This window comes from Papaver somniferum, chromosome 9, assembly GCF_003573695.1.
Source record: "Papaver somniferum cultivar HN1 chromosome 9, ASM357369v1, whole genome shotgun sequence".
Classification (NCBI taxonomy): domain Eukaryota; kingdom Viridiplantae; phylum Streptophyta; class Magnoliopsida; order Ranunculales; family Papaveraceae; genus Papaver; species Papaver somniferum.
Window position 1 is genome coordinate 195,423,738 of NC_039366.1, and position 18,080 is coordinate 195,441,817.

General features: G+C 36.5%; 2 protein-coding genes across 4 annotated transcripts; both read left to right on the forward strand.

Annotated features, from left to right (window-relative positions):
• The first annotated feature begins 10,842 nt into the window (after nucleotides 1-10,842).
• Nucleotides 10,843-12,999, forward strand: LOC113307870 (PHD finger-like domain-containing protein 5B). 3 transcript variants are annotated; one of them, XR_003339359.1, is made up of 3 exons: nucleotides 10,843-10,984; nucleotides 11,515-11,563; nucleotides 12,333-12,999. XR_003339359.1 is itself a non-coding variant. In XM_026556333.1 (3 exons), the coding sequence occupies exon 3, from the start codon at nucleotides 12,298-12,300 to the stop codon at nucleotides 12,628-12,630; it is 333 nt and encodes a 110-aa protein (XP_026412118.1). In that variant the 5' UTR covers nucleotides 10,843-10,984; nucleotides 11,515-11,563; nucleotides 12,269-12,297; the 3' UTR covers nucleotides 12,631-12,999. The 3 variants fall into 3 exon arrangements, 2 of the variants coding, with proteins under 2 accessions (XP_026412118.1, XP_026412119.1); XM_026556333.1 differs by having other exon boundaries at nucleotides 12,269-12,999; XM_026556334.1 differs by lacking the exon at nucleotides 11,515-11,563 and having other exon boundaries at nucleotides 12,269-12,999.
• A 1,917-nt stretch (nucleotides 13,000-14,916) lies between these two features.
• Nucleotides 14,917-16,665, forward strand: LOC113313725. The gene is made up of 2 exons (XM_026562522.1): nucleotides 14,917-15,120; nucleotides 16,079-16,665. Exons 1-2 carry the CDS (start codon nucleotides 15,009-15,011, stop codon nucleotides 16,360-16,362), a joined length of 396 nt encoding a protein of 131 aa, XP_026418307.1. The 5' UTR covers nucleotides 14,917-15,008; the 3' UTR covers nucleotides 16,363-16,665.
• Nucleotides 16,666-18,080: the final 1,415 nt, after the last annotated feature.

Here is an 18,080-nt window from a genome sequence, read left to right on the forward strand (position 1 = left end):
ATGATATTTCTTCTAGTATTTCATATGCATGTGATGTTGATACTGATTTAGATATTGTGCAATTATCCTGTGAAGAGCATGACTTAGGTAAATCTTCTGTTGACACTAATGATCCTATGCATGAAAACATAGTTGATGTGTCTGATTCCATACTTAAGCCACAATATATTGCTTCTGTTGATGATAATTTGAATATATCGGATAACCACGATTCTGAATTAGGACTTGTGCAAATTTTTTGTGATGATGAGCATGCTACACATCTTGAGTGTGACTTAGATAATGCTGATGTGACTGATAATATTGATACTCTTGATCTCATGCATGTGAGACACTTAGATGTCACTTTCTTGCCTAAGTCACAATCTGATAGCCTTCCATCCAACCTAGATTTGGTTTGTACCGATATTGTCAAACCGACTTTTCTGAGAGTCCCCAACCTAGGTTTGGAACTGTGTGCTTCCCAAGTCCTCTTGGACTATTTTGCTTCTAAGTATAATACATCTGAGGAACCACAGTTGGAATTAGCATGTTTGCCCGTCCCTAGCACAGTTCATTTCGAGCTAGACCTTGTGCATGATGAACCCCCAAAACTGCGAGATTTTGTTTCCAAAATTTTATCCGTTGAAAAATCCAGGTTTGGGGGTAGCTCATTTTGTTTCACAGCTTCACTTGCATGCCTATCATATTATTATTGTGTGAAGCTGTTGAAACCTCTACACTTTGTCTTTTGGGTTGATCCTCAACTCTTTAGATTGTTAGTGTACGGTGAATTTTTTGTATATAATCCAGTAGATAAAATTTCTTAAAACCCTTTTGTTCTTTTTGTATATATTTTGCTAATCCAATATGATCTCGGATGACATATGTTGGATTCCTGCCTTGAATAACGGAGTTCTAATATTGCTTTCGCCGAAATCGGGTATTCTCTTTCCTTTTTCTCTACTCAACATGATCCTCTTCATATGTTGTATTATAATTTTGTTCATATTTTGAAACATTGAGGACAATGTTTAGTTTAGGTTTGGGGGTGAAAAGTAGATACTTTGATAATATGCCATAATTGAAAACAAGAACTCCTTCTTTTTGAAAAAAATTTAAAAATTCCAAAAAAAAAATTAAAAAATGATAAAAAAACATAAAAATGGAGCTCATTTACCTTGAAATGTTGACTCTTGTGCAAATATGTAATTTTTAGGAGTCTTAGTCTAGATATTTAGGCACCCTGATTCTAGCACAATTCACATAGTGATAAGAAACTTGCACGCGCACGATCTACCAATACATGTATAGCCTCGATCTTCAAGGTGTTTGATAGGAAGTCACGATTGCCAATCACTTTAGAATACTGAACGAAACTTGACTAGCTTGTTATTTGGTTGGTTGGGATAGAAGGTGGAGGTTACATTAAGAAAGACAACCATCGAATTTAACTGGGTGCATCAAAAAGGGCTACCTCTTGCGAAGTGTCATGTAATTTTTTGTTTCTTTTTCCTTATGTATCAAAAGTGTTTCCTTATCAAAAAAAAAAAAAAAAAAAAAAAATCAAGTATTTATCAATTCCATCCTCTCTTGTTCCAAAAATAAAAGAGAGTAGTCAATGTAAATAAGAGTCATGTAAAGAGTCATCTTTTGTTGTTTCATTGTAATAAGCAAGAAGGGTGTATGCCATTGATGTACAACGCGAGTAATTGTGAAATACCTCCAACTCATTCACAATTCTCGTAAAGTCCGGACAGCTAGCTAGATTTCGACCTTGGTTCTTAGCCTGAGAAACTATCTCTTGGTGATTAGTAGTCATAACTTCATATCTTTCTTTACACATGTGTAGATACACTTTACACTCTTATCACATGTCTTTATTTGTTATCAGTGCTAGGATTGTGCCTTAGATAGCTAGATTGACATCTCCATTTTGCTGTGAGCTTAAACTGTCTTGCACATGTCACATTTGATGGAATCTGAGCTTATATTTTGACCTAGAACTTTGTAGGTACGTTCTAAGCAAACCTTCACGAGACTTCACTCGTCCACTAGGGACACTTAGTGGTTTAAAAGGCTTAGTGCATACGCTAAATGCATTCGAGAGACCAGCGACAGTGGTATAGGTAGGATTTCCTTAGTTTTGTTTTACTTGAGGACAAGTAAAATTCAGGTTTGGGGGTATTTGATGAGTGCTAAAAAGTGCATATTTCTATATATTTTTCTTGGCATTTAACTCATCTCTTGTGCATTAATTCTACATTTTATCCCATATTCTGTGTTTTCGTTGTTTTCAAGAATAAATACTTTTCTTAATTAATTTTGCATTTTTAGGTACTAAATAAAACATGGTTATCTCACGGAGCGAAAAGAGCAAAGGAACGGCAAAGACTCTCGCTAGGAGGAAGGGAAGAATGATGTTTGCAAGAGCCGGATCAACGAGAACTGGGCTTGAAGAGGAAGAATTGTTCTTAAAGAAGATATGGGCTTGGCATACCCAAGGCCCAAAACCCTCACCCAAATCCATTTCCATTATCCATACCCATTTCCATGAGAGCCGTCAGATTGGATCCATCTTGTCATCCAACGGTCGCCTCATCATTGTGCATCAAAATCCGAAGCTCCTGTCAAACACCATAGTACCTAACTCCATCTGGAGCCGTCAGCTTCGTTGTATCACTTAATCCAACGGTCGCTCAGAGCTTGTTTACATCGTGCCGTTCGACTTAATTAGTAAGTGATTATCCAACGGATCTCCTCGCTGCGCATCAATTTCAGATGATTCCGCTCAACACCCTAGCAACCGAACCCTTATACCCCAAAACAAACAGCCCCTAACCCATTCTTCTCTCGAGCTCTTCTTCCCCTTCTTCCCAAAATTTGCAGAGCCTGCAAATCCCTTTCCCCGACCATGGCAGAGCTGCTCTCTTCCTCCACCTCGAGCTTCACCACTTCCACCTTCACCCGACATCCCAGAAACCAAAACCCATCACTCTAAACTCTATCTCTCTCACCTCTATCTCATTCACCCTATGAGATAAATATAAGAGAGCTAGGGTTTGAGTATCATTCGACAGGAGCATCAGAGAGTATGGGAAAAGAAGGAGAGGACGAAAAGGAAGCATGGGTCGAGCACAGGGGAGACAAATTCAGAGAATCAGTGAGTTTAATTTCCAATTTAAAAATTAGGGTTTCAAAATTTAGGGTTTCTAAAATTTGGGGAAAAACATTGTACTATAAATTGAGAACATTGGGTGAATGATGAGAATCATGCCTGGATTAGCCAGAGCACCACCTTAGATGCCTGGATTAGCCAGAGCACCACCTTAGAGGCCTGGACTAGCCAGTGCTCTACTGTTACCTCTTGTTCAATTTCAAATTCAGTCCCTTTATCACAGTTGATTTATTTGAATGTTATGTGTGTGTTGTTTGAGTTATCTTGTATGATGTTTATTGTTGTTCACATGTTTAGCATGAGATAAACTGCATTAGGCTGAGGCTCAGATGAAGCCTAGTGCATTGTCAAATGGTGAATTGCTAGGATAGTTATCCTGATGTCTGTTTTGATTGAGCAATGGGAAGAGATTGATGCTCATAGTGCCTGTGATTGATTGTTCTGTCAAAAGACAGTCAATGCTAGGGGCAAACTAATGAGCAAATTAGTTTTCCTCCCATTCTAGATGTATGCATAGGATTTTCAACTCAACCTAGGATCACATTGCTTGGCTAGGACACAAAGGTGGATTCTAAGCCCTTAGCTTAACCACAATCCCTTTTACAGTCACTTAAATTCAGTTCTGTTTTGCTTCTTGTTCAGTTTATCTCCTTACCTGTTTTGCTTGTTTAATTTCCTGCATTTTGAAGCTGTTGTGCACTGAAATCAGTGCACAAACTCACCCCTGCCCTTGGCTCACAGCCTTGGTTCCATGCTGTTTTGTCATCTTTGCTTTGTTAACTGTTTTGGTTCTTTGCAATTGCCATATTACTTTGCCCTGCTCACTGCCATAGTGCCTTGTCTCCATTGCTAGCTTAGGAAAATTTCTCGTATTCTCCCACTCCCTGTGGACTGATCCCTTGCTTATTCTCTATACTAAAACTTGGCCTTGTATACTTGCAAGTTTTTGTGTGTTTTCCAATCACACCACGTCCGCCTCCCAACTATTCTTCTATGTGGAGGTGGGTCTATCTCATGCAGTCAGGGAATAGTGAGTGTCGCCGACGTCCTGAAGGCGTTAAGCTCTCAATCTACGGAGAACCGCCCAATTATGTTATTCTGCATAGAGGTCATGATGAAATGCCAGGGATCGAATTGCTCAGCTGGTGGGGTTTTTCGAAAACATATTCATCATGTCTTCGTAAAATATGAATCGTTGCATACCTGAAAGCCGTGTCAAAAACATGCGTCATGATTTTACGGTTTTTCCCTTTGTTGAAAATCCACCATCAACAATTATTATGAGATTCTTGAATATGCACAATCATCTTATGTGAACTATGATGCATGGTCTTTATTGACTTTGTATGTTCTTCTTTGTTAAGAAAATCTTTTTGTACGCCTTTGGTAGCTTTTCTTGGTGTAAATCTGTGCGAAAAAGATTGATTCTACCTTCTAAGGACAAAGATTTATTTTGCAGTATCAATCATTATGGTTTTTTATATTGCAAATTGTTATGGGATATGTTGTTTACGTCCGTGAACTTTGACTGTCCCATACTTGTTCAAAAGTTAGCTCTATTACATGTAGGTATGAAAATATTGATAAAAGATAGAATGAACTTTTGACTACAAAAGTTAAGCCTTTTTATGTCATTATGCAAATATTTATGGAAGAAAGGATGAAATTTTTATAAAGATTAAGTTTATTATATGTCATTGTGCAAATAGTGATGAAAAATAGAATGAGTCTTTGATTATTCCGCAATATTGGTCTTTCCCTGATCCACATCTTTGTGCACATACTGTGTTTCTGCTTAAGTTCTCTTATGTTGAGCATGACCAATTGAATTGATCATTTTTCTTGTGGTTAATTCAATTGAGACTTTTGGATACAAATTCATATTCTTATGTGATTTGTTAATGACCAAATAAATCCTTCTTTTCTTGTGAAAGTAAGGTCGCTCTTGTTGTTCTTTCGGGAACGACATTTTATGGGGGAGAGTTCTTAATTGAACTTGTGCTTAATTACTAAATCTTTGTGGGGAGTGCGGCTGTGGAATATTATAGGGGTTATCTTGTATCTTTATAAACTCCTTGATGAATGCATTTAGTTTCGGCTATATGATTGCATCTAAAAAAGTTGATATGTGCTTTTCTTTTGGTCATGAAGTATCTCTATGGAAATTTCATTAGGATCCCACTAATTTTCGTACCTTTGCCAATTTATTGACAAAAAGGGGGAGAATTAATTTGTAGTTCACACTACAAATACATATGGTTTTCGGATCATTATGTAAGGGGAAGTTGTTTTCATGTGAGATGAAGTATTGACTAAGGGGGAGTGATACATATCACCATAGTATTGTTATCGAAGTTGTGATACAATTGAACTTTGATGTTGTGTAATAATACTATGACACTGTATAACAATGATTGAGAGCTATTGTTATAGCTACGGATCTTAAACAACGACGATGCTGAATTGAATACCTTTAGAATCATTGGAGTACTTGGAAGTGACGAAGATTTCGAGTAATGTTGAAGAACCAAGGAGATCAAGTATTTGGATGAGAAGGTACAAAGTTTATTTATTTTGTATTTCATATGTATTGATAGTATTTTCACTAAAATTGACAAAGGGGGAGATTGTTAGAGCATTGGTCGGTCGAACTCGCAAGCGTTGCTATCTCAAGCTTGTTTGTCAAGTTTAGTTGCCAAAAATATAAGTCTTGATTTCTAGTCTACTTATAGTTAAGTCTTGGATTAGGATAGTAAGTGTAGTTGAGCCTTAGACTCCACGGAGTTCATCGATTGAAGACGAAGAACTACTCAAGGGAACTTGTGGAACTTCATAAACAAAAGGTATGTGGAGACTTGAACTTATCTATCACTCAAAAGTCTATTTACTCTATCTCCTATTTGAGACAAAAGTCATATTGCTATATAGTACTTCAATTATACACATTTGCTATTTCGAGCCGAGTTTATCTCGCCTATCTATTTCTCGAAATATGTGTTGGTAAGCTTTCGCTTTAGCCAAGTTCATCTTTACTCGTGACGAAAGTCATGTTGATTATTTCAATAACTTGAAAATCGCTTTGATGAAAATAGTTCGTGAATAACAACTATTTTAACATCCTCTAAGAAAGTTTCAATGATTGAAATGAGAGTTTAGAACATGTAACCATATTTGGATATAAACATAGTTTGTTCTCACATTTGTGTAAATTTCCAGAACCGGGAACCCAAAGCGTGTGTACTCGTACGCGTACTGGCGATTGTTGGAAATCCGGGTGAGTATGCATACCCGTACGCATACTGGCGGAAAGTTCACGTCCGTGAATTTCTGCTGGAGTTTGAAAGTGAAAAACAAACTCAATCCAGTTACTTAAATATGCATACCCGTTTGCATACTTAGGTAGGTTACTTTCTAAAATCGGTTTGTTCATGAACTAAAACATTTATATAATAAGGAATGCAATCTTTGCAAACCGTGGATATAATGTTCATGAATCGATTCGAGTGAATCAAAACCGATTTTTCTTCGATTGTGTCTTGTATACTTCTATAAGATCTAAGCAATTGAACAACTCTCTAACTAGTTCATTTGAGTCATTTGAACTAGTTATGGTGAAGATGAATAAGGTTGATATGAAAGTGCTCATATGGCTAACCATTGGTTAACTATTCTTGAACCAACTAAGTGTACACGTTAAGGTACGGTTACTCAAACCTAAATGAAGTTACATTTCTTTTGTGTATAACAAGCTAAGTTTGATCTAACGGATGAAAGATATTAGCTTGAATCTAATCAGGTTTTCATCTAACGATGAATATTGAATGATTTGTTACCAAGGTAACTTAGATTGCAAACCCTGATTTGAAGACTATATAAAGGAGAATTCTAGCAACTGGTAAACCTAATCCCCACACCCGATACTAGTTGTATAATCTAGAGTCGATTCTCCTTTAACCTTAGGTTTTTCACGAAACCCTGTAGGTTAACGACTTAGAGACTTCATTGGGATTGTGAAGCCAGACCCAACTATTTTCTCTATAGTTGCGTGATCTGTCTTGCTGTTTCTATTGTGATTGATTACAATCGTAAGATTGGTTTGAGATTTATATCTCTGATAGGCAAGATAGAAAAGTAGTCACAAACACCTTCGTCTCATCGTTTGTGATTCCACAATATCTTGTTTCATTAATCGATTAAGATTATTGTGAGGTGATTGATAATACTAGGTTGTTTTTTCGGGAATATAAGTTAGGGTTATCAATTGGTTCCTGTTCACCTTGATTTATCAAAAAACGGAATAAAAAACTCGTAGGTATATCTGTGGGAGACAGATTTATCTATTCAATAGACTAGTCTGTGTGATCAGAGACGTAAGGAGCACGACTGTACCTTGAATCAGTGTGAGATTTATTAGGGTTCAAATACATTCCAGACCGAAGTTATCTTTGTAGTAGGCTAGTGTCAGTAGCGGCTTAATACAGTGTGGTGTTCAAATCTGGACTAGGTCCCGGAATTTTCCTGCATTTGCAGTTTCCTCGTTAACAAAACTTCTGGTATCTGTGTTAGTTATTTTCCGCATTATATTTTTTTATAGAATTGAAATATCACAGGTTGTGCTGAATCGATCAATTGGTAAATCCAATCTTTGGTTTTGATTGAAATTGATTGATCCTTGAACATTGGTCTTTGGTACCGTTCAAGTTATTTCTCTTATATTCAGAGGCGTAAGGAACGCGACTGTACCTTAATCGGTGTGAGACTTGGTTAGGGCTCAACTACATTCCAGTCCGAAGTTAACTTGTAGTAGGCTAGTGTCTGTAGTGGCATAATACAGTGTGGTGTTCAAATCTGGACTAGGTTCCGGGGTTTTTATGCATTTGCGTTTTCCTCGTTAACAAAACTTCTGGTGTCTGTGTTATTTCTTTTCCGCATTATATTTGTTTATATAATTGAAATATCATAGGTTGTACGTAGCTCAATCAATTGGTAAATCCGACCTTGATTGTTGGATAGGAATTGATTGGCACTTGGGCATTGGTCTTAGGTACAATCCAAGGTATTTCTCATATCAATCGGACTCACATATTTCTATCTGTTCGATTGCAGATTATATTGAGAAATTGAGATATAACTCTTTGATATATTTCTTGATTGATCTCGCTTTATAAGCTGGCGCTCTCAGAATTATATTAGAGTTAGTCCATACAGATTGCAGAACGAATTATTGGGCGTGGTTTTTATATCCCCGCTTTTTCACTTTTATTCGGTACTAAAGCCTCGTACATGTCATGCATCATACTGATAATTAAATAAAGGTTGTACCTGACAAAGCTCGGCAATAATCCTTTGCGTCAAGTTGCGGCCCATACGAAATCGGCGCTGAAAATCTTCATCGGAATAGACACAATCATGATTAAAATAATCATGCATCATCTTATCTTGGTAAAAATGTCGATCTCGCCACGTCCATCTTCTAGTCATAACTTCATGTGGCTTTAATGACTTTGGTATCATCCATGTTTGTAATTGCAACATAAAATTTCGCCTCCTTATATCTTGAATTGCGTATTCATCCATTTGACTCAAAATCTCCATATACATTTCTTCCTCTTCTTCATACAATATTTCATCCATCTCCATTTTTTCCTCAGAAGAACCAAAATCAGGATTCATGGTTGAAAACCGAAAGCAATTGAAATTAAGAAAAGATTGATCGAATGAAATATTGTTGTGAATTTATGAGATCCAACCCGAGTTGTATTTATAGGGGTAGAAACTAGACGTTTCCGTGACTATTTAAAAGTAGCCGTTAGCGGTCTTAGTTTACCAGTCAGCATTTCTTCTACAACCGCTGGCTGCTGAACTTCGTCCGCGCATTTAATGTTCCCCTGCCCACTGCTTTCCCATAGTGCAAAATCACGTTTGCCCATCCACCTGGCTCAATAAATATTTTGTTTTGTTGATTGTCATAGGAATTTCCCTTAGGCTTCCAACTAGTTTCTTGTAATAATACTCTTGACCAACGGGTGTGAGTTCGAATCTCAGCCTCTCTAACAACTTTTTAAGAACCATCAAGTGGTATGATGGTTCTTATGCTCCCTCCCACTGCGGAGGTAGAGGTTCGAACCATGTAATTGCCTGACTCTGCTCCAATTTAAGGAGTTTGGAAGTAGTCTCCGCTCCAATTTAAAACGGATAGCTAGCTCAGCTGGTCATCCTCGTTCCACAAAGATTTGATGCGTTCCAGGAGGTTCCATGTTCGAGTCCCCGATGGCGCAATATTGCAGAATTTGACATGGAAGGTAGAGTTAGCTAGCCCCCCTTGCGACATAATCAACCCCCTATCCGCTTCCGCTCCCTTGGCTGGTTCCTCATGAGGCTCGCTGGTAGGCTAGCACGACAACCTGTTAAAGTAACGTAGTAGTGCACTGTTGGAGCTTAACTTGTTAGGCTTCCAACTAGTTTCTTGTAATAATACTCTTTATTAAATAATAATAATTAATAATAAGTAATCGGGCAAAAAGATAAAAATAAAAATTAATAATATTCTTTATACCCATGAGGCTCGCTGGTAGGCTAACACAACAACCTGTTCAATTCATGTAGTAGTATGTTGTTGGAGCTTAGCTTGTTAAGTTTCCAGCTAGTTAGGCTAGTTTGGTATTGCTGCGGCTTTTGCAAAAGAACTTTTCTGCTGTGCGTTGCTGTGCTGTGCTGTGAGAAAAAAACAGTTAGACGTTTGGTAAAATATTTATTAAAGTTAAAGCCGATTAACAAAAGCAGTCAAAGTGTGTTTGGTAACATATCATATTCAACCATTGTTGTTCTAACAAATGACAAAAACAGACATATATCTGAAAATATTTTGTTTCAATTTTATTGGGTTTAAAAATAATTAATTTTTTTACTATTAAATATAAACATATATAATATTAAACTTACTTAGCCACTTTCTTAATATATATATATATATAATAATTTTCAAACAAAAAACCAGACTAAAATTAAGTAATTATTTAATATTAGTATCAACTGTGTTATTAAACACATATTTTATTATACTATAATATTTTTTATTTTTATTTTTATTTTATAATAAAAATCAAGCTAAAATTAAATAAAAATAATTTTATATTAGTTTTACATGGAGTTAGTTGGTAGTCTAGCAACAATTTGCGCACAAACTCCTTTTAATATTTGTTTTTATTTTTATTTGTGACAAACTAAATGAAATAGTATCGTAAAATAGTTTGAAAATAAAATATAATAATATTTAAAGAATAAAATATAAGAAATAGAAATTAATTGTATATATATTTAAGGGTAATATTTGTCATTTACAAAATAAAATAGGGACAAAATGGATAAATCAAACATTAAATTTTGGTGGGATCAAAGCTTATGCTTTTGTAGCTTTTAAAAATTCTTCCTCCCCAGCTTTTAAAAATTGAGGAATTTGGGAAGTGCTTTGGATAAAAAGCATTTTAATTTTTTTTACCAAAGACAAACACCAATTTCAAAAATTATTAACATTCATAGGTTTTGAAAGTGCTTTTGGAAAAATAAAAGCATTACCAAACCCAGCCTTAATGCAGTAATCTTTATCAAACACTACCTAAATTCGGCCCGCATATATATATATATATATACAGCCAGAGACTATAATAAACGCTTTTCATTGGACGTAAGGGGCACGGGAAAAATCCCTTCACTGCTACTAGAATCTTCTTTTCTCCTCTTTCTCTCTTTGTGCAATAGAGAAGCGCAGAATCCTCCACTGCTGCACCACCACCACAACCACCGTCTCCGCTGAGCAACACCGACCAGGTAAGCTTAATAACACACTCTCAGTTTTATATAGCTCCTGATTTCCTTTATTAGGGTTTCAAAAGGAAATATACACCCAAGTAAAAAGAATTGATACGAGGGTTTTATGAATTTGCCGTAGTTGATTGTTAGTTTCTGACTCTGTTATGCTTGTTTTCTTCGCAACAAAGAAGATTTAGTCCTAATAGTTAGTATGATTCATATCATTAGCTGATTTTTTGTTTGATTTACAAACTTTAGTTAAAGTTTGGATTATTAGGTCAAATGCCTCAGACAAGAGTGTATAGGATTCACTAGTTAGTTCTGTTCCGTAGGAAGCCTTATGCCGATTAAACATGTGATCAGAGACTGAGTTTAGTTGAGGAGAAGGTGCTATATTAGCAGCGTAGTGCAAGAGGCTGTTACCTAGTCTTTCCTCAATTCCGGGATTCTATTCATCCATGTCTTCGTGACTCTTTTTGCATATGAATTTAAAATTTCTTTTTACTGTAGCTATTGGTACCAACTGTTTCTTTGTCTCTCCATGTCAGACTAAAGAGGAAATTTCTCAAGACACAGGACAGCCATTGCTAGTGTTCGGTATGTTATAGCTGTTAGTTCATAATGGTTGATGTCTTGCAGATATTTATGACATCTAGCTTCCGTTTTGTGATTCATATCATATCTATATTTATGCTAACATACACACCACTTTAGAAGCTTGTTAGTTTACCAAGCACTTCTAATGCGCGTGCCTTGCAGTTTTTTTGTTTTCGTTGTGATAGACTTTAGAAACAATTGCACAATGGACAGCACAATTTGTACAAGCAAACGAGTGGTAGATAAACCAAATACGGGTATATATCAGTAAATTTATGTTAACAAGAATTGGATAATTATACACATTCATGCACGGTCATCACTTCAAATATGCCCTAGTCAGGCATCCATATGTATGACATATCATTCTCACTTGTTACATACTATAAAAATTCAATCACACAGTAGTGAATAATCGGTCATCATGCCTAGTAACAGGATAAAGATACTTCAACACCGCCTTTTGTCCATCTGTAATGAACTTCACAGTAGTGTGGACTGATATTCTTCCATAGTTATCACATCCCTGTGTCTGTGTCGAATACCTGTGTTGGGAATTTATGTTTACCAGTAAGTTTTTTGGTGTGGGTTAAATTGCACAATTATGTGGGGATACAGCACTGACCTAATTCAGAAAATACGTTCACCAATTTAGTGTCAGCCTATAAGTTACCAAAAATCTCATGCTTTTGTGAAATTTTGCAGTTAAGATATAAGCGAGTGGTGTAGGAACTATGGCAAAGCATCATCCTGATTTAATTATGTGCAGGAAGCAGCCTGGGATTGCTATTGGCCGGCTGTGTGAGAAGTGCGATGGGAAGTGTGTTATATGTGACTCGTACGTGCGGCCTTGCACCTTGGTTCGGGTTTGTGACGAATGCAATTATGGATCATTCCTAGGTCGTTGTGTGATTTGTGGGGGTGTGGGAATATCTGATGCTTATTACTGCAAGGAATGCACTCAGCAGGAGAAGGACCGTGATGGGTGTCCGAAGATTGTCAATCTAGGGAGTGCTAAAACTGATCTCTTCTATGAACGGAAGAAATATGGTTTTAAGAAACGATAGAAAAGATTTTAGTGGGCACTATTTTTACAGTCCGTTAACTATATTCTGTACTACATATATTTCGCTGTTGAAACTTCTATATCTAATACTGAGTCAGTAGTGGAGTAAACATTTAACAAGCTTTTCGTAGTTCCCTGACTGGTTCATTCTGTAAGTAACAATTGAAATTATGTTTTAGATTCTTGCAGAAGTGTTCTTGTCAGTGGTCAGTATAAGCACTGAAAACATCTTGATTGGAACTGCATCATGATGATGGCGCTTGTATGGTCTTCCAGTAGCTGAAAAAGCTCTTACCCCTTTTCATGTAAGTCTTGACACTGTTGCATATTTAGCCTACATTAATCAATTGATGATGCCTTACTAGTAAAATCTGTGCTTTTCCTGAATGGTTTAAGTTCTATGTCAGTACGTATTTTGAATGTGAACACATTCACATCGTCTTGACTCTTGACAGTGCTCATCCTTTGTTTTTTTACGCCTACAATTATGTTTCAGTTTAGACGACTGTTGAATGTGTACATTACACATTTCTTTTATGCAAGATTTTTTGGGTAGGACTGTTATGTTCTTTTTGGTTTCTTCTTTAAACTTTATAGTTTGTGTTGTTTGCTTTTCACTTTTGAAATTTGCCTTTTGCTTCTTGGTTTCTTATTGTGATTGTGTTCATACTATTCTCTGTTGTGGAAAAGTCTGTACCTTCATACCTCTTTTGAAAAGGTATATGGTTTACGGGGGCTGATGTTACCTCACTGCTTTCTGTATTCATTCTCATCAGAACAGGTGGACGGGCAAAGTTAGTCAAAACTTCCAAAAAAAATCTATTTTCTCATCAGAAATCTTATCTAAAATCTAAATAATTGTTTGTTTGATCTGGGAAGGATCCTGTTTTACACTTTGGAGCAGGACAATCCCTATCCTTGCCATCCTTGTCAAATTGCTTAGCTTGTTTGTATATATCTACCCTTTTATAGTATCTCTTCACACTGAAATGTCTGGTCAAGCCACTTTTTTTTCCTCCCTAGTGATTATCACCTCAAGTCGAAATGCTAAATGGCAAAGTTGTGCAGACACCGACATTTTGCATCGCCGAAGTATTTCAGGTGTTGTTCCTAATTCACTTAAAGTCTACAATACTGCAACAGTAGGGTTTATCTGGTTGGATGTATATACATACATGTATAATAATGGAGTTACCTTTTCTTGTGTTGATGATGATAGACTTACGTATAAATCTGATCAGCTGAAAGAGACTCCTATTTATTCCCTTTAAGTACTTGATAAGATACTGCAACTCTATTCCTCTCCTTATATATTATATAAGCTTGTAGTTTGCATCTTATTTTGATTACAACTTAACTGTATTATTGGTGATAATTACAACTTCTCATTATATTTGTGTAAGAATCAAAATTGGATGACGATAAACAAACCCCAACTTGCTGATCTTGACGTATTTTTTTTTAGTGTGATTACTTACAAAATTGATGGGAGCTCTTCAATTTAGAATTCCATTAGACATTGTGAAAGTGAAAATAAAACAATTTCAAGTGATTAAAGCCCAGCCCAAACGGCTATAGGCAGACGGCATTATTTCAACTAGTATCTTGGAAGTCTGGCTTTACGGAGCAAAAGTGGAGTATTGCTGAAAATAGAACATCATCAAAACCTCTTCTCCAACCAAGTGAAGTTCAATTTGTTTGATAAGAGGGTGTTTGTGTACTATTTATGAGATTAGTAGCATTATTTTAGAATGACTTCTAAAAGCAAAAACGTGCAGGGAGTTGCTTTATACGAGGTAAATCGTTTTAACTCGTGACTTCTGGAATGGCTTATGTTTCTGGAGAGGCAGAAATTGGTATCGGAATGAACGCCCCGAGAATATCTGGTCTCACAATTTATGATACTTTTTGGGCAAATGTTACCTCCACTTTTTTTTTTCTTTCTTTGACAAACAGGGAATTGATAGTTACACCGAAAGTTGCCCACACAAAATCTAAAACAAAATATCTGTTGCCATATATTCCCCAATATGTCTTCATTCTTCTTCTCCTTTCTCATTGACTATTATTTAACAGCTTGAGAAGGCATTAACAATAATAGTTTAATCAGGCCAAAAAAGGTCGTACTCACTAAGACAAACGCATGAAGTGCGTGCAGTTGATGATTTACTCTTCAACAAGGTCAACTCTGAACTGGGACGCAATGATGCCACGTGTTCATTGACTTTAATTAGTGTCTATATATAGGTACGAATGCTGTATTCAATTTTCACAACACCACCATTAATACCACAATCAATATACACAGATAGATAGAGAGACAGCAAGTAGAGAGAGCAGAGAAATAGGCAGATAAAGAGGAAAAGTGAGAGTGAGAAAATGGGAGCTGGTGGTGCAAGTGATGGTGTGATGCTGAGGTTATGGTGGTGCTTCTTCTTTGCATTTGCAGTTATTTCTTCTGTTTGTTCGGCTAGAAGTATTGCATCAGCCGGTAAACTAACTAAAATCTCTATACGCTACTAGTAATAATTGTATTTGCTTAATAATCATTTCATTTCATTTTATTTCTATATAATCATTTCATTTCTATATGGAGATATATAAAGTTTGTTCAATAATCAAACATTATAGAATATATATAGGTTTTGAGTAGAATCAACAATTTAATTCCACCCGTTGCTTTGTTTTTATCCTGTTAGTCTTTGCCATCCTGAATAAGTTCCTCCTACCATATCAGAGAAGAATTTTCTAATCAATGTTTATGTATTTCATCATCGCCTAGTTAGCTGGCAAAAACAAGTTGAGCCACTCTGTAACTAAAATCATTTGTTCATGTCGAGGTTATATGCTCTAAAGTGCAGAGTCTTTTGTCATTCACACACTCCACAGCACCAAAAAACCATTAGATTCAACCCATCTTAAAAATCCATTATCACTTCTAGCTTCAACACCACTTAGGACCCATACTCTTGTGTGGGTAGTTGAGCTACCTATATATATTGAAAGCCTCTGCATGTACCATGCATATACATGTACCGTTTGGCTGGCAAGTGATAGTAATTCAGAATTGAAGTTTCACAGCTATTTACACCAGAACTACTCTAGGACCAGTTTATTTATTACTTTGTTTCCTGTCGACAACTTAAATCCACATTCAAGTTAATTTATATACCATATATGTTGATCAGCGATCTTTTAAAAATAACAGTGTTACTGTTAGATGATCTTTTAAAAATTAGCAGTGTTACTGTTAGATGAATCCGGTCCAGATATATTGGAATTGAGATCCATATATACATGTTCTGTACCCTCTAAATTTCTAATGCATGCATTTAATTTTGTCGGTTAATAATAGGAATCTTTTTGATTACATTAAAAATAGCTAGTTATATTGACAAACTAATCTTCAAATTTCAATTAGTTAACTAACCATTATTCAAATGTTGCAGGGGATGAAATAATGATGGTAGGAGCTGGAAGGTCCCTGAAAGCGATGATTAATGACTATGATCCTCCAACGGCTAATCCAGGACACACTCCACCCGGTAGAAGAACCCTGAAAGCGATGATTAATGACTACGATCCTCCCACGGCTAACAAAGGCCACACTCCGCCCAGTAGAAGATCCCTGAAAGCCATGATTAATGACTACGATCCTCCAACGGCCAACAAAAAAAACGATAATAGAAGAACAGGTGGTAGAAGCAGCGGAGGCAAGAAGCGGAAATCCTAAACTCCGGTACTAGCTTTGGCGTGCTGGTGTATGTATACTGTTGCCTTTCCATCGCAGTAGTACTACTTGGAACAACAACCGCTTACAAAAATTTAAGATTAGTAAGAGGATTACACTTATATATGTATTATTAATAAAATTAAGTAAGCTTACAACAATAATTAAGATCTTGTTAACTAGATTTGAAGAGGCAAGTCAATGAACTTATATGAAAGATATGTTCCATATTGGATTATGTAAATGAAGCTGTCACCACAGCTCAAACTTGTTTTTGTTCTTTAATTTAATTTAATGTTGTGAACACGTAAATCACGAAGACATCTATATGTTCACAAACAATGTTCGCATTCTATACACGTGCTCGTACTGATGAGACGATTGTATTGATTCCTTGGTTCAAAACCTTCGGGTTTATCATTGCCTCGTCTAATATCATCACCAGAGGCGTTCACATAGAGGAAGATAAAGAAAACGAAGTGTAAAAGTAATACTCGTGGAGTATGAAATGGATGTGAAGTGCTGAAATGTAAATAAGACTGGGATTTACGTGGTTCAGCACTAAGGCCTACATCCACGGGGTTGTCGTTTTCACTATGCATTTGATGATTACAGAGTTAGTCGAATGACTTTGGAGTTTACATAGGTCTGCGAATTTTAAAAGGTAAACTTACACTAACAATTCTTCTCTCTCGACTTCTCTCTAAACCTCTCTCTCCTTTTCGATCCTCTCTCTCTTGGTGGAGATGGGTATTTATAGGGTTAGAGTGTGTGACCCGTTTCTGAGAGCTGTTGGAACCTTATCTTCTTGTGCTTTGTGTCCATCACGCAGAGGTCTTCGTTCATTGCTTGATCACGCAGAGTCATCCTCGTTCGTTCCACGGGTTGATCGACACGTACACTGCTCAGAGTGTTTAACGCGGGTAGTTGAGACACATGATCGTGTCAGACAAGTGTCTTCTGCCCCTGTCACGTCCATGTCAGTCAACCTTCTCTTCACCGTTGATCTTGGCTTCTTTTGGGGATGAGATAAAGTAACTCTTCGGAGTTATTTGGTGTTCCGCAGTACACCGTGCTTTTGGTACATCCTTTAACTTCTGCCCTTGCATTTGTTCGGGCAAAGATCCGACGTCGACTGGATGGGCTTCTTGGCTGTGGGCGTGTGTCATCATGTTTTGATGACTTGGTCCGCATGCTCTCCACGTGTCTTCTCACATACACGTGTTTGATGATGAAATATGTACACACAATTTGCCCCTTTTCTTCGGGCTTGAGTGTTTAGTGGGAGCATTGAAGAAAACAGACGTTATATATTCCCCCTCTCTCCTAATAACTTCTCCTAGATACTTGGGTACGTTTCTCACTCGTGCATTAACTGCTCATTTAATGGGCACGTTTCTCATTCCTCCATTAACTTCCTTATCTTTCTTTCGAGTATATAAAGGAGAGGAGAAAAAATTAATTTCATTCTCCTTCAAAATTAATTTCATTCTCCCTGTCAGACTTCATCCTTTGTTCTTCAACCATTAAATTCTCTCTGCCCTAGCATTAATCACGCTCATTTCTTCTTTGTTTCTGGTTTGTTCTCTCATTTGTCTTCTTTTGGGATTTTGTTTGTGGTGGTAAGGTTTCTTTTCTTCGTTTCTGTTGTTTTAAATTTTGTGTTGATTGTAAATTTCCTGCTGCTGTTGTACATTGTTTGTGATGAAGAACATCTTTCG